Below are 17,134 nucleotides of genomic sequence, written 5' to 3'. Positions count from 1 at the left end.
CAGACATTCAGGGACAGGACCAGCCAGGCAGCACAAAATCAGAGACCAGCCCAACGTATGGATCTGTTCCTTCTTTGAACCCTGACAGTCCTGGACAGTATCAGAGAGGGAACAGTGCTAGGGCATTATCATGGAATGTTGTGCATGTCCACCGAACTCCTCATGCATGGGACCTTAAAACTCTGAGCCATTTAACCCAGAAGAGACTTAAGGACAAACTACTGGGAGTACGGGGAGGATGTCCACATCACTCTAAAGAAAGAAATGTTGAGAAGAACTGAGCTAACACACTTCAGCTTCAGATTTCTAGAAGCATCTAGTCTCTTCAGAAAAGTGAAGCTCTGGGATTAACTCATGTTAAGATGCTTCTTCAGCAAGGGAGGCAAATCAGAGGAAGGATACTGCCCTGGAGCAATATCAGTAATGGAATTTTTTTTGAAACCTTAAATCATCAAGATTTCTACTATCTCTTTCTTTATAATTCTGGCCCCTGAAGCATGATTATATTGCTTCTGGGGTCATTTAAAATCTTTTTTTTTTTTAATCAATAACCCATTACTTTTCATTTTAAAGAAAGTTTTTAGCATCCTTGAACAATATTAACTAGCATATTTGAAAGCCTTACTTATCTTAGGAAGAACAGTTAAGGAACTTCTAATAAAGATCTTAATAGTAATAATAAAGCTTCTGATAATGTCCAGGTTTTCCCCTATTCAAAGTTACCCTCATCAGGGATTCAACCCCAAGATGTAATTGATGGGATTTAAAATAATAATGTTTATAAGGGTATATTTTGTCTTTGTTATTTGATGGATTACAAAGTCATAAACTTTTTTGAATGCCTAGTCAGTTTTATAACCAATAGATGATCTCTTAGTTTGAGGATTAAATGGATATTTCAGGGCCTCTAGAGTATACAGCATCCTACCCCTCACTTCAGATGGTTTGGGAATTTTACACCTGAATCATTGCTGTCCAACTGAAAGAAATAAAAAATCAAAACTAAACTTTGTATTTCCATGCCTTCTTGGTAACTTTAAAAGCATTTTGAAAAGCACTGTCTTGACCACATAAAAACTATTAAAAGTCACTGATCCTGGCAGGCTGGGTCTGGAGACCCAGAGAGGTCCTGCAGGACCAGCCAGGGGGGTCCCTGGCTGCATGCAGGATAGAAATCAAATGTGAGCCAGCAAGATGTGAAAGCAGAGTTTATTGCAGGTGTAGAGAGCATGCAGTTACAGTGTCTGGAGACTCAGAAAGGAAAGGATAGAGTCTCGTCTTTGTTAGGGGCCTGGGGTTTTTTTTATTGAGGATCATGATCTGGTGTACACGTCCTCTCAGGCATCCAGGAACCACCTAGAAAAAAGACGAGGGCCAAGTGTTCTTCCTTGGAGGCTGGGGGACTTGACATCGAGATGTCCAGTGCTGGTGATCTGAAATATGCATATGACAGCTGCATCTAGTCCTTCTTACCGGGTTCTTCCTTAGATGCTATCTATTCTAGAGAAATCATTACTCCTTGTCTTACACTACATGCATTGAGGCATGTACAAAGTGGTGGTGCAGGTCCTAGCAAGAACGGAAGAAGGAAAAGGAACAAAAAGCAGGTCTTTATGCATTCCTTCAGTTTCCCTATCTCAGCAGTAAAAGAGAATGATGCAGTTTGTTAATTTCTAATAGGAATTAGAATTAGGACATTGCTGATACCCAGGTCTGAAGTAACTCAGGTGTGACCTCAGCAGTCAACAGTGGTTAATAAATGTAAGAAATTGGTCTTAAAACCTCCGTGGAGCTTAACCAAAGTAGTGCAGTTCTTATCTCAATCTTCATAAAAGGAAGGCATTTAAATATAAATGCAAACAGATATCTGCTCCCGTATTTTATTACCTTCAAATAAGATTATATTGGATACAGTTTAGGATTTTGATGAAGTTATCTTTCATTTTTAGAAGAAAACAGGAACAAAACCATATTTCAAGTTTATTAGACTTTTTTACTTACTACTACTGGCACTCTCAAATATCCTAGTATTTCTAAATTTAGTTTGTTTCAATTACAGTAATTTTTATGGAAAAACACAGAAAATTGAAAATAGAACACTAAGAAATATTCACCTTAATTTTACAAAACCCTTTCAGGAAATGCACTGATTTTCACATATCCTTTAATTTACTCCTTTTAACAATAATACTGTAGATAGCAATTATTGTCTCTGTTTTATCTATGAAGAAATCAAAATAATCCTCAGATTGGATAAATGATTTTATCAAGGACTCTAAATGGCAGAACCGGAATTCGAGTTGCATTTTAAAATAAAGTACAACCATGGATATTCACTACAGAATGATTTATATTAGTAGCAAATTTTAAGAAATCCTAAATATCTAATGATAAAAATAGTCATTCATGGGGCGCCTGGGTGGCTCAGTGGGTTAAGCCTCTGCCTTCACCTCAGGTCATGATCTCAGGGCCCTGGGATTGAGCCCTACATCGGGCTCTCTGCTCAGCAGGGAGCCTGCTTCCCCCTCTCTCTCTGCCTGCCTCTCTGTCTACTTGTGATCTCTCTCCCTGTGTCAAATAAATAAATAAAATCTTAAAAAAAAAAAAAAGTAGGGGCACCTGGGTGGCTCAGTGGGTTGAAGCCTCTGCCTTCGGCTCAGGTCATGATCCCGGGGGCCTGGGATCGAGCCCCGTATCGGGCTCTCTGCTCAGCGGGGGGCCTGCTTCCTCCTCTCTCTGTCTGCATCTCTGCCTACTTGTGATCTCTGTCTGTCAAATAAATAAATAAAATCTTAAAAAAAAAAAAGTAGTCATTGATGACACTGGAGCGCTAGGAAACTGTTTTATATTCTGCTTGTGAATGTTAGATATCCATAAAATATTATGTTATTTTTCACAAAAATTGTAAGAAACAAAACTCTCCATATTTGAAGTATGTAAAGAAACAGAGTTTGAAATTTAAAAGAAAATGAACCAAAATGCTAATGGCTACAATGGTGGGTATGTTCCTCACTCTTCTGTTTTATAGTTCACATTTTTTTAATGTGGCTATGATACTCTCTAAAAATTTATATTACCTCTTTATTTTCTTCCAGCCCTGGCAACATGCCCCCAAAAAGAAAATTTGGGAGGCTGACATTCCATTCCTTTTTTAATCATAGGATTTCATCTTCTCTTTTGCAAGGATCTGACTGTGGTGGTGTTGACACGCCCTCATCAGGGAATCTGGGGGAGTAGGGACTCAGCACAACTTTCCTCCTGAACTGTGCCCCAGCAGGCACAGAGACAAAGAGAATTTGCAGTCACATCCCTCTACTTCTCTGCTTCCTGAGGACCCCCCAGCTCCTTCTTCAGGAGTGCATATTACATTCCAGCTTGTGTGGCTACAAGTTACTGATTTTCATCATTTCTTCTTTTAATCTTTTCTCTCGTGTTTATTTACAAAGCATTGATCACACAAATAAAGGCAAGATGTTCTGTTTGAAGAACAGGTGTTCTTTTTGGCAGCTTGAAGGGCTCTATGTTCTATGATGGGGGAGAGGAGCAGACATGGAACATCACTATCTGCTGCAATGGGTTTAGAAAGTCAGTGACTCCACCAAAGTTTTTATTATTACTTATTATTTCTTGGAACATCCCTCATTTACTTGGGAAGAATGTAGTCTCTAATAAATGGTATAGAAATCCTTTGTGGCTCACAGTTTGGGAACCACAAGCTACTATCCATGCAGGCCCTAGATTGGGTACTTTGCTCTGCCCATAAGATAGGCTCCATTAGTATCAATAACACAACAAAAAATGTCCTGTAGATTCAAATGACAAGAGAATAGACTAACCAATTCTAATCTCAACTAACCAAAGCTGTGAAACCAGGGATCTTTTCTTTGAACCACCCATCTCTTGTATTCAGACACTAGCTTCATTATTCATTCATTCACTCATTCATTCAACACATTACTGTGTACCAGGCTTTGATAAATAACGCTGGGGAGACTGAAGTGCAGAAAATGGACCAAACACTTGGTGTCATAGAGCTTGTGTTCTGGTAGAAAAATCAAATAATGAATTATTAATTAAATGACAACATAGATATTTGTAAGTGTTACAGAGAGGTAAGAGTGATATAATTCATGGTGTATGTATAAATGTTTGTGTAGTCACTTTTGATGGAGTGTCCAGGGAAGGCCTCTCAAGTACTCTCTGAGAAGTCAGAAGGTCTTATGTAAGAGAAAGTAGCAAGTACAAAGTCTTTGGAGTCTGATCTAGTGGTTGAAGGGACTGTGTAGAGACAAAAATGACATCAGAGCAAAAGGATGAGGCCACACCATCCAGAGTTTTATGGTCCATGGTAAATAGTTTGCATTTATTCTAAGCACAATGGGTGCCAATAAAAGCATTTGAGTTGGAGAGTGACATGATCTGATTTACATTTTAAAGACACCACTTTGGCTTGTGTGCAGAGGGAATGATTGTAAAGGGTAAGAATCCAAGCAGAGAGGTTAGTTAGGAAGTATTTCAATACTTCTGCAGCCTTTAAGGTAGAAGAAAAACCAGACCAGAATGGTGACATGGAATAATCAATTTTATTTGAAGAATGGGATGATCAAATATATCATATGCTCCTGACAAGATAAGATGAGTAATTTGACTCTCAAGTGCTCCTCCAGGGAGGCCACTGATTTTTTTCTACACAAGCAGTTTGGGGGAGGTCTTGGGATGAAGCCAGGCTGGATTGCACTGATAAATACAAGGGGGTGGGTGGAGGAAGTGGAGATAAATACAAGGTGGGTGGAGGAAGTGGAGAAAGAAGGCAGAGACAACTCTGGAGAGTTTTTCTGTGAAGGGAAGTAGAAAAATGCTTTGAAAGCAGGAAGAGAGGTGAGGCACAGAGAGAGGGATGAGGTCTTTTTAAGGATAAGAGATATTAAGTCAGGGTTACCCCCCTATATTCATAATCTCAGGAAGAGATACAAAGATGAATAATGGCAAAAGAGTTAGTGAAAGATGTAAAGTTCTTTCTACTTTATATATGGTGTTTTCTCCATTCTTTTCTCTCTCTGTTAAGCCAAATCTGTTTCTAGTGAGAGTCTATCATGAGCCAAATCTTTTGTATAAACTTTGTTCAGCTTGTCATCTCTCCCAGGAGTATTTTAAGCCTACTTCATTCACTGTAAAATAAAAGGCTGTTCCTTGTGAAAGAATTTCTGGCATCTGTGAGCAGAAAGGCTTAGATTTTAGAATGTAGGAATGAGGGAGCAGAGGTACCTCCCTTGAAGGACACTGCCCTGTTCTGAATCTGTCTGACTATAGAAATTTCAGATTCTGAAATATAAGCATCTTTCTTTCTGGTTTGAACTTCACAGAGCCATTCTTATCTTGCCCAAACTCTACTCCAATCCTTGGGCTCCTCTTCCATTGGAAAGCTCTACTTTTCTCCTTTCTGTCCTGCCAGTGTCTTAAGAGTCTGCAGGGAGCAGGGGGTGGCTATTAACAGAACTATCAAAAAATGAGTTTCACAGTTTTCAAAACCAAGCTTATTTGATTGACATGCTTGGTTAGAGCTTGTCTTCCCATACTGATGAGAGCAAGGTGGACGTTATGCTAGTCAGTGTTAAATGTAAAATAAGATATTGGTTCCTCAACAGTTAATATCTCCTTCCTGTCCCACCCCATCATGTCCAATGCTCATCACTGCCTGCATCTCTGAAACATCACCTCCACTGTGCAGCTGCCCCTTCCATTCTCCTCTTTACTGGGTCCAAACTTACACTGAAAGAACATTCAGTGTTCTTTCATGTGAAGAAAGAATGTGAAGAACAATTCAAGACAGAAGCCTATCTAGTACAGAATGAAAAGGCCCAGGAATGGAAAAGATTTTTGGCTTCTCCAGAGATTAACTAGATACTTAGTGAGCTAAAATGGAAGGGGGCAGCTGGTAGGTGAGTTCAGTACAATGGGCAGGGCCAAAATGTTACTAGCATCTTTCGGAACCTGCTCCTCTAATCTTTCCCACCTCAGTAAATGGCAATTTTATGCTTTACATTTCTGAAGCTGAAAAACTTCTAGTCAACTTTTACATTTTTCTTTCTCTTACATCCCATAGCCAGTTCACCTGTAAATACTATTTTCTTTTCCTTAAAAATATCCATCTGCTTCATACCTCTATCATCACTACCAAACCTCCATTATCTCTCACTGGAACAAATGCTCTAATGTGTTATTGCATGTCCCTGCTTTTACTCTTTCCATTATCTTCACCTCTGTAAGATTCAGAGCATCCTTTTTTTTTTTAAATAGATGGTAGGGAGAGGGGCAGAAGAAGAGGGAGAGAGAAAATCTCAAGCAGGTTCCAAGATCATGACCTGAATCAAAATCAAAAATAAGATGCTTAACCGACTGAGCCAAACAGGCTCCCCTTAGAGTATTCTTTTAAAACTTAACTAAGATCATGTCCTTTCTTTCTCAAAACCTTCCAGTTTTATCTGACCTTTCTCATACTAAAATACCAAATTCTTACTTGGTCAACATGACTCTTTGTAAGCTGACTCCTGTTCATGAGGAGCTTCATCATCTACCACTTTCCTCGTCTGCCACTTTGCTTTAGCTAAGCTGGCCTCTTTGCTGTCGCTCATAACTGAGGGCCTTTATGTTTGCTGTTACTGTGTCTGAAACACTCCTCTTTCCAATCCAAATGGCTGTGTATCATGTTACTTTGTCAGAGAGAACTTTCCTAACCATCCATCTCAAATAGCACCCTTCACCACCGCATGCCCTTTACCTTTTTTTTTTTTCTCCTTCCTTAGTATTTATCAACTCTGGACCTTTTATTTCCTTCTTTCTTTTTTTAAATCTTCACTAGAACATGAGCTTTTTATAACATAAAATTCCTAGGAAGTTTATCTGTTTTGTTCACCACTGTGTCCTCATGCCCAGAATAACACCCACATGTAGTGGGTGCTCACAAATGTTTGTGGAATAAATGGATGAAATTAATTTGATACAGATGTATATAGGTTAATAGATTGGATGATGAGAAGATTGTGTTCTCTTTATATTGTGTATACCTTTTCAGTGGATTAGAAGCAAGGCTGTGAGGGGCGCCTGGGTGGCTCAGTGGGTTAAAGCCTCTGCCTTCGGCTCAGGTCATGATCCCAGGGTCCTGGGATCGAGCCCCACATCGGGCTCTCTGCTCAGCGGGGAGCCTGCTTCCTCCCCTCTCTCTCTCTGCCTGCCTCTCTGCCTACTTGTGATCTATGTCTGTCAGATAAAGGAATAAAATCTTTAAAAAAAAAAAAAGAAGCAAGGCTGTGATAGGAGAGTGAAGGGAGGAGGGAGTATTGGATGTTAGAAGAAAGTGTAAAGTGTTCTGTTGCAGAGTGGGGAGCTGCGGGTCCCTTGAGATTTGGGGTTATAAATTAAAAATGGGACCAGTGAATTGTCGTACATTTTATTTCAGACACTTCAGTTCAGGCACAGACATGGAGCAAAAGAACAATAGAGTTTAGCCAATTTAAGGGTTTTACCTGGCAAGTCCAACAGATGAAGATAAGAGTGAAGGAGTTGGGGGACTATTCCAACTAATGAACCGTGATATCCATGTAAGAACTGAAAAGACAGAAGGTAGAAAGCAGAGAGTATGAGGTTTCAAATCAGTGTTTTTGAAGTGGTATAATTGATGGTAATGATAAAGCCTGGGATATGACCACGGGAATGGGTTACTAAGGGAGAGTGGAGGAAGAAATTGTTGGAATTGAAGAAATGGCAAAGAAACTAGAGGCAAGGATGTTGACAAGATCATTCACATGAAAGTTAAAGTTGTTAAGAATGATGACAGGATCCGTGGTTGAGAGAAAGTTGCTGAAACATGCTAAAATCTTCAGAATGGGATGGATAATGAGATAGGAAGATGACTAAAACAAACAAACAAAAAAAAAGGTTACAAGTCGTGTTGGCTGATGGCAGACATTTCAAAGCAGCTGAGATTTTAGGGCGACAAGGGAAGAGAAATTGTTTACATATAGCAATGGGGAACAAGAAGAACACCTATCCTTCCAGGCCCTGTGGTTCATTTCCTATTTGGACAAAAATAAGACACCACTTGAGAAGACGATGAATAAGGTTCATGAGATGTCCAGGTTTCCATTAGGTCAAAAATATAAAGGGAATAATCAAACTTGGTTAAAATTCCATAGTTACTGCAGATACCAGCCTCAGTATTTTTATCCATATATCACATTTGATTTTTGCATGTTCAAACAGCAGTTCTTAGCTTTTAAATCCTTGTAGGCTAAAACTGTCATTCTTGAATTTAACAAAGTGCCAGCTGTCAAGTCTTTTCACCAGGCATGTTAGTGCCAACATATACTTGTTGATATGTCAGAAAACAGGATGATAAATTAAGCAGAAGCTATGCAGAAGAGAACTGTTGTGAACATTTAAAGACACTTGTCTGCTGATTGATTTATTCACTAATAATTTGTATTTTGCCTTTGCCCACACATTGTTTGAGGAGCACAGTTCTGTACTTCACATCATGTTCTCCAGTCATTGTTCAAACCACAAATGAGCCTAAGAAGCCGGAGAAAGAGTAGAGAGACAAACAAGATTTATGGTCTCAATCCCCACAAAGAACATGAGATGAAGCTGAGCATTTGATGTGGAAATGCCACCGTACTTGACTGAATCCTGGAAGTAGAGCAGTAGTCTCTACTCCTCCAGGTTACCCCAACTCACCAAGAGTATTTAAAATCCCAGAGTCCAGATCCAGGCCACATCTGAGATGCCCAAGTGGCTCAAGTCCACCAGAAATCTGATGTTAAAAAAATCCTCTTCTTCTCAATTCCTTTACCACCTCTGCCTCCATCCGTCATTCTCATAGTGCAGAAACTGGTTCCCTTTCCTTTCCCTAAATCCTCATTATTTATTTTTCATATATTTTTTAATCCCTTCTCCCTTCTTTTCTGCAACCTTCTCAGCCCCAGCACAGGAGTGTATCTGCTGTATATCATAATGAAGCGTCCATGCTTGATTAACTCTATTCCAATGGTGGAGCCTTTTTCTCTGATGTTGCTCTAGAATAATGCATTTTATCCATTTCTTTTTTCCCCTCCATGGAGAAAGATAGTACAATTGGGATTTCTCTCAATATTAAGGAATCTTGAGTTCTGTGGAGTTTTAAAACTATATACATCTGTATAATAACTACCTTTAAGAAAATATTTTATTAATTTTTTTCTTATGTATCATCTTCAGAAATGCATTTTATGTTGAAAGTATTTCAAAAGCCATTAAAATTGGATGTTTCAAAGGTGATTTTATGAGGATGAAAGGAGATATTTCTTTGAATATTTAGGGCAATTTAAATAGAGGAGCTAAAATAGGTTTTAAGAAAAACCCCATGTGCCCAATCCATTTCAAATTGGCAACTAGAACAATAAAACAATATAAGTAGAAGATAAAGCTCTTAATGATTTGCAGTAAAATGCAATAAACTAGAGAGGCAGGACTGTAATCCCATGGTTGTCAACCCGGCTTACCTTATGACATAAAAACTCAGGAAGGCGCTGTGACTGAACAAACTCCTTTGGGCTTCTTCAGATTCCTTCTGTCGTCCAGTCTTCTAGACCCAGGAGAGCTTGATTGCCCACTGTCCACTGCATGCATTTAGGCCAGCCAGACACACAGCTGAAACTTCTAAACCTTCCAGCAACTTCTGGATTTGGATGAGATACCATACCTCATGAGGAGGAATATGGCATCACAGCTCCAAAGAGATTGGATTTGCAACCTAAAAGTCTGGAAAAGTTAACACTGTAGAGCCACATTTCACCTGTGGGCAACAGGAGAAGTGAGTTCCAAGGCAAGGGGAATTTTCCCCCTTTCTTATGAACTTCTTCAAGGCACAGTGGCCTGGTACAGTTCCTCTGGACAAGTACTCTATGCCAGGTGGATGCAACTGCCCATAGGACCTGCTGTTTCTTTACCACTCATTGTGACACAATAACCATTGTGCTGACCACGTTGCGTCACCTCTAACTTTGCTGGACTTCCCTGTGACCCTGCTCTAACTGCACCTTCTAAATAAAACACCAGCATGTTGATCCTTGCCTCACATTTGTTTGCTGGAGAACCTGGGCTAAAATATATCTCCTAACTCAGAATTTTAGTAATGTATGTTATATATTTTACAATTGTGAATTATTAGTAACAAAAAACTACCATTCTTCAAGGTATTTTATAAATAGTGAAGGTAATTTTACAGGTTTCAATTTTGTAATATTGATTTGTTAAAGCCATCTGTTGATGCTTCTGAAGATACTAATTATAGTAGCACTTGGAAGCTAATTTCAGGTGACAATAATGACTGTTCAGATAGCTAGCTGCCCAATGACTTTTATGGTGATCTTGACAGGCATTTTCTAGAAAAACATCACTGATTCTCAGTGGCAAGGTCAGGGTTCAGGACCTCTCTTGGCCTTCCCAGGGGCTTGGAGGGGGGAGTTAGAAGCCGGAATAAAACACTAGTTTCTGGAACAAGAGGACGATTGGAAAGATGTGAGATGATATGGCGGTGAAGATACACACCTGTGTGACCTTCAAGATGTGATACCCATGGAGGAACCACTCTCCAAAACAGGACCACCTAGGAACCCTGAGACTTCATTTCAGAAGGATAGCAAGTGGCCCTCAGTTTATCTCTCTGGGAAAGACTTTCTGACCTCAGTCTTGTTTTGTCCTGGCATAACACTCACTTTTCTGTCCACTTCTCTTTTGTCAGCTTCTTCCTTTCAGCCTTACCTGCTCTTGGTTTCTTTGGTTGACATCACTTTGACTTGTAGTCCAGGTTTTTCACTCTGTTTATTCTCTTTGGATTGGTTTTTAGTGCTCCATTTTTCTCTGAGATCCCTATTCTAAGATTCTTACCTGCATCTCCCTTCTCAGCCTCCTCTGAAGTTGTGACCTGCACGTCATTCAGCTGGGACTCTAGCTTTCAACAGAGGAGAGAGGAGACTGTGTTTATATTTTTTCTTTCATTTAAATTATTACTAAATTATTGTTCTCTTCTATCTGTTTTCTATTTTAAATTGTATGATGTCAAATATTCTGGAATAGTAGTTCTCAAGCGGGGCACCTGGGTAGCTCAGTGGGTTAAAGCCTCTGCTTTCAGCTCAGGTCGTGATCCCAGAGTCCTGGGATTGAGCCCCGCATCGGGCTCTCTGCTCAGCGGGGAGCCTGCTTCCTCCTCTCTCTCTGCCTGCATCTCTGCCTACTTGTGATCCCTGTCTGTCAAATAAATAAATAAAATATTTTTTTAAAAAAATAGTAATTTATTAATTAAAAGCACAACAATAATAAACCCATTACATTTTAACATAAATAGTATTTTTGTGAAAGGTAACTGTATTTTCCAAAATTAAAATATGAGAAGAGTAGCATTATTTCAAAAATCTCTTTACTATCTGGCTTAATGGGTGATAGTTTGAGAGAAAAAAAGAGGAGACAGTTTAATTCCCATCTGCTTCTGCATTCGATTCATTGTTTTGTTTCAACTATAGATAAAAATCTAGACTCACTCAAATATGCAACTGGGAAAGGGAGAGCCTCATATATGACCCACAAGAATCTCAGGGACCCTAAAGGGTTCTCCCGTAACACTTTGAGAACCACTGATCTGGAGTACACTGGAGAAATAATTATCCTTTTCAAAATTGTTTATTAAAGAGAAATTAGTTCTGAATTCAAAACAAATAACTACATGAGAAGATTGCTAGTTCAGATAATCTGATGTGTTTTCACTATTTCCAGAGTTCAGATAAATTAATTGTCAAGGAATTAAAGCATAATAAAAATTTTAAAAAGACATCCCAATATGTAATATATGAGATATAATGTGGTAAAAAAATAAATACTTAAAATGTGTATTTGTATTAGAAAAGCTTTTTAATATAAATACATCATATGAAAAAATTAAAGGATCTCATGATGTATTTTATATTGATTAGAAATATATGAAAACAAGGGGGAAACCTTATATTACATAAACTCTAAATGTGTAGAGAGAAAGATAAATTTGAATACTAACAGTCTTTTTGACTATTTTTGAAACATTTTTATTATTGAAGTATCGTTGACGCACAATGTTACATTAGTTTTGGATGCTAACAGTCTTAAATAAGAAACACTCAGGTTTTTTTTTTTTCTTAAAAGTTTTTAAAAAATTATTCAATAATGAAAAATATATTTATCTTGTGAGAAAATCTTTATTAAGATGAAGAGAATATTGTGATAAAAACTACCTGTATCCACTGAATGATTCCTCTTATATGAGACATCTCAAATAGTCCAACTCATACAAGTAAACAATAGAATCATGGTTACCAGTGGAAGAGTGAAGGGGGCAATGGGGAGTTGTTCAAGGGATATAAAGTTACAGTTTTACAAGATGAGTAAGTGCCAGAGATCTGTCATACAACAGAATTCCTATAGTTAACAATAAAGTCTTGTGCATTTAAATATTTAAGGGGTTAGATCTCATTTTAAGTGTTCTTACCACAAACACACACACATGGTGTGCATGCACCCATGTGTGTGCAACATGAAAGGACACAAGAAACTTTTGGAGGTTATGTTGATTACATTGTGGTGATGAAAATATAAGCATATACGTATGTCCAAACTCACCAAATTATATACATTAATTATATGTGGGTTTTTTGGGTACTAATTATACCTCAATAAAACTGGAAAAAGTAATAAAAATAATAATTTAAAAAATAATCTGTATCCAAATTTTCTTCATAACCATCTGCAGAAACTGAACTAGAGTGTGAGGGAAGAACTCTTGGGAAGAGATCTGTCAGTGTCACCTGCCTATGCTAGCAATGCCTCTCTTATTCAAAGATTTCATTTGATACAAATAGAGATTATGCTGAGTGAAATAAGTCAAGCAGAGAGAGTCAAGTATCATATGGGTTCACTTACTTGTGGAGCATAAGGAATAACATGGAGGACGTTGGGAGATGGGGAGGAGAAGGAAGTTGGGGAATATTGGAGGGGGAGACAAACCATGAGAGACTGTGGACTCTGAGAAACAAACTGAGGGTTTTGGAGGGGAGAGGGTGGGGTGTTGGGTAAGCCTGCTGGTGGGTACTGTGGAGGACACGGATTGCATGGAGCACTGGGTGTGGTGCATAGACAGTGAATTTTGGAACACTGAAAAAAAGTAATAAAATTTAAAACAAACCAAAAAAACTAAATAGAATATAAAAAATGGTCAGTGGTAGTGACAGACCCTATCCTCTCTTGCTCTCACAATTTCAGAGAAAAAGAGAATAACTTTTTCTTGGTTATTTGAGCACAATTTCTAGGGAGGATCCTGATTGGGATGACTTGGGTCTGGCAGATAGCCCTGACTCAGTCACAGTGCCCAAGGAAGAGAATTCTGATTGATTTGGCTGGGTTATGTGTCCACCTCTGTGTGAGAAAGGCAGTGAAGTGACTGACAGCTCCAATGGGTTTGGGACAGGGATTCATAAAAAAAAGAAGAGAGGAGACAGGTTGAGATGAACTTGTGCCTTAGTGGTGTGGGTAGTGATTTTTGAAATAGGGCCATGCAAGAGATATGACAAGTTGGAATCCACATTTTTAACTAGTTTGACTTTATGTCTGGAGCAGAGAAGAAAGACTTACAAGTGAAAAGGGGTGGCGGGGGGTGGGGTGTGGGTAGGAAAGAAACACAAAAAGCTTAAGAATAAGCCTCTCTGCCAATTACCTGATTCACGCAGGTGGTTATTGCTGGTTCTGATTCTCTGCCAAAGTTAAGGCATTTCTAAAGTGGGAGTTTCTTTCAGTTTCTCTTTTTCGTTTTCCTTCTAGGTGGACAAAAAAATTGTGAGAACTGAGATAGGAGTTCTTCTTCGCCTCTCACATCCAAACATTGTAAGTGGTTTTTAATCTACTATTTCAAATAATCTTCAAATTTACAGACTGGGATTTTTGTTCTTTGGTGCCCGTGCTGATAATAAGAAGGGGATATTTCTACCACCAATAGGTAGCCACCATGGCCTACCTCCTGTCCTCATCTAACCACATTTTTCATTTCTTTAGCTGAATAAATCTTAAAAATAATACCACGCAAAAGAATTTCAAAATGGACAGATCAGCAATGTATACCATCTTTGTTTTCATGCATAAAAGGATAACTAAAAATTGAGGAGTTTTGTTTCACTCTAATAAAACACTGGCCTTTTCCTTTTGTGTGCCTATCTTATTAATATGCCGTTGCTGAAAAAGCCTGTGAAGAAAATGCATTGCTTTCCAAAGTCATTTCAGTCTCCCTTGAGAGTATCTACTTCAGAAACAATGTGAAGATTCACATAAATGATGTACTTGAATGGGAAAAATCAAATGTCCTCAAAAGCTCTGCTCTAGGCTGTGTCCAGACAAAGGCATTGAGAGAAAGGTCTGGCAAAAAGCTTTCTTGAGCCAATGAAGTGAAAAGGACAAAATCATTTTCCAGGCCATAACTTGAATTGAGCCAACTACTTAAAGAAAGTATTTTACTCATTTCTTTGAGAAAGCTGTGGTGTCCAGGAGGATGAATAACCTGCAATGCTTACTTAGGCTCCAAGCAAAGTGCTTAAAACTTAAATATGGGTTAGCAATGCAGGCAGCTGTAACAGAAAACTTGAATATGGTAGTCTAAATAAATATTTTCTTTATGTTATAATCGGAAGGCAGGCAGTTGCTAGCATCGGTTTAGCTCCTCAGTGATGCCATTCAGGACCTAGATGTCTTCCATCCTCACACTTTCCCTTCATGGTCCTAAATGGCTGCTCCACAATCTTAACAAGTCTTCAGGCCTATACTCTAGAGAGAAAAAAATTGGAAAGGCCACACCAACAGAGTATGAAGAGAAGAGGAGAGGCTTTTCCAGAACTTAGAGCAGCAGCAGAATTCTCTTCAGATTTATTGGCCAGAACTAACCATAAGATCACCGCTCTTCACTGCATGGAGATTGGAAAATTAGGGAACAAAGTTATAAATGGCTTAGACCAATCATGATCTGTAATTTGAGGCTAGGTACCTTTCTTCCCTAAACAAAATCTGTTTGTAATAAAGTAGGTGGAAGGAACTTTGGGTAAGCAATAAACAAAATTTACCACATACAATCACCACTTTTACATTATCCATCTTTTGCTTTCAACGAAAAGCCAGTGTGGAATTTTCCTTAAATGTAGATCAGCGCTGGTCACTATATTCTCTTATATACTGAGGAAAATATCCAGAATTGGATGGATTATCTGAATGTGATGAAATCCTATTATAGTCAGTCAAATCAATGCCATCAGTACTTTTGTGAGGATCTCTTTATCTGCCAGCAATTTTTTTCCTGTTGAGAGATATCTTTCGGTACAGACCTTTTTTTTTCTTTTCTTTTTTTTTTAAGATTTTAATTATTTATTTGAGAGAGAGAGAGAGAAAGAAAGCATGAAACGGGGGAGGGTCAGAGGGAGAAGCAGACTCCCTGCCAAGCAGGGAGTCCAATGTGGGACTCGATCCCAGGACTCCAGGATCATGACCTGAGTCTAAGGTAGTCGCTTAACAAACTGAGCCACCCAGGCGCCCCAGACTTTTTTTTTTGAAGAAGAAGAAAATGTTTTTATTAATCACAACATGAAATTGACATGACAGACTTTAACCTGGTCCCATTCTGCCTCAGATCCCAAATCCAAGTTCCCTTTCAGGAGAAAGAGGCATTTGCATCACTAGGAACCATGACATTTTCAAATGGTGCAAGAAGTTTTGTTTGCTTGCTTTTGTTTTTTAGTTCTGGAGAAATTGAGAAATTGTGATGTTTTGGCAAAATTGGGAAGTGTTTCTAAGGCAGGTATCTTTCAACTGTCAAAAGGAAAAATATAAAAACTCGAAAGGACCTTTAAGGAAATGAGGTAACAGATAAAAACAACCAGAGAGTGACAGATGGCTTCTTGTTACAGAATGTGGGACCTTTATTGACAATGATCCAATATATTACTATTACAAAGAGTGTTGTTTTGGTCATAGCACTAGTTTTTCCTAGAAAGTTGAAAATAAGGAATTTATTATTTATTTTTTAATATCTTTCCCCAGATAAAACTTAAAGAGATATTTGAAAGCCCTACAGAAATCAGTCTGGTCCTAGAACTGGTCACAGGAGGAGAACTGTTTGACAGGTGAGTTGGTCCTAGAAATCTAACCAGAGAGAGGTTTTGCTTCCAGGCACCAAAGAGTATCAAGGGGAAATTTCCCCTGAAGATTTTCATAATGACACATCCTGCTACTTGATAAATTCTACTAAATAAATCATAACAGGAGTACAGAACGGAAAGAGAATGTTATTTGCTATGATGTGGGTAGGTGAAAATTTGCCTTGCTTAGTGAGTAAAAAAAGAAACACAGTAATATCAGTTTACTTTTGCAAACATAAACTTCCCTAATAAAAACAGATTTCTGAAGTCATTATAAATTTAAACTAAATGGTAGCATTTTGATGAAAATTATAGGAAGTTAAACACGTAACAGTGTTCTCTGTTAGGATTCAAAAGCTCATAAAAATCAATATTCTTCGAATAATTATTTCTAGGCCTACTTTCTCTATTAGGCTGTTTAGAGTTCTCAGATGCAGAGTAAAATGTTCTGTTATTTCCAGGGACAGCCAGTTTTAGTTGTCTGTTCATATGCTCATCACTCAAGGCAGAGTTGGAGGTTGGCAGGAAGTTATGTCTAAAAATTTGATAGAGCATAATATAGGCAAACAATATGTACAAGAGACACAACCTTTTAGTTTTAAGTACAGCCCTTTGCTGTGCTTGTTGGAGTAATCAAAAAATAATGGAATTGGAAGAAGGCAAAGTGACTAAGTAGGTATATATTGGAAATGGTTAGAAGCTGTGCATTGATACAAAATTCTTGTTGCTTAAGAATGGGTTAAGAGGGGGCACCTGGGTGGCTCAGTGGGTTAAAGCCTCTGCTTTCGGCTCAGGTCATGATCCCAGGGTCCTGGGATTGAGCCCCGCATCAGGCTCTCTGCTCAGCGGGGAGCCTGCTTCCCTTCCTCTCTCTCTGCCTGCCTCTCTGCCTACTTGTGATCTCT

The 17,134-nt window shown here is 38.5% G+C and overlaps 1 protein-coding gene across 3 annotated transcripts in view; it reads left to right on the top strand.

Annotated features, from left to right (window-relative positions):
• CAMK4 (calcium/calmodulin dependent protein kinase IV) overlaps positions 1 to 17,134 on the top strand; it is a 227,537-nt gene that overhangs the window by 114,134 nt on the left and 96,269 nt on the right. For all 3 annotated transcript variants that reach the window (XM_080803344.1, XM_080803343.1, XM_080803342.1), the window contains exons 3-4: positions 13,876 to 13,938; positions 16,132 to 16,214. In XM_080803344.1, coding sequence (XP_080659470.1) covers positions 13,876 to 13,938; positions 16,132 to 16,214 — 146 coding nt within the window. The remainder of the gene's footprint in view (positions 1 to 13,875; positions 13,939 to 16,131; positions 16,215 to 17,134) is intronic.

Source organism: Martes martes (genome assembly GCF_963455335.1).
Source record: "Martes martes genome assembly, chromosome: 5".
Lineage (NCBI taxonomy): Eukaryota > Metazoa > Chordata > Mammalia > Carnivora > Mustelidae > Martes > Martes martes.
The sequence above is the reverse complement of the archived record's forward strand: the minus strand, read 5'-3'. Positions and strand labels throughout refer to the sequence as shown.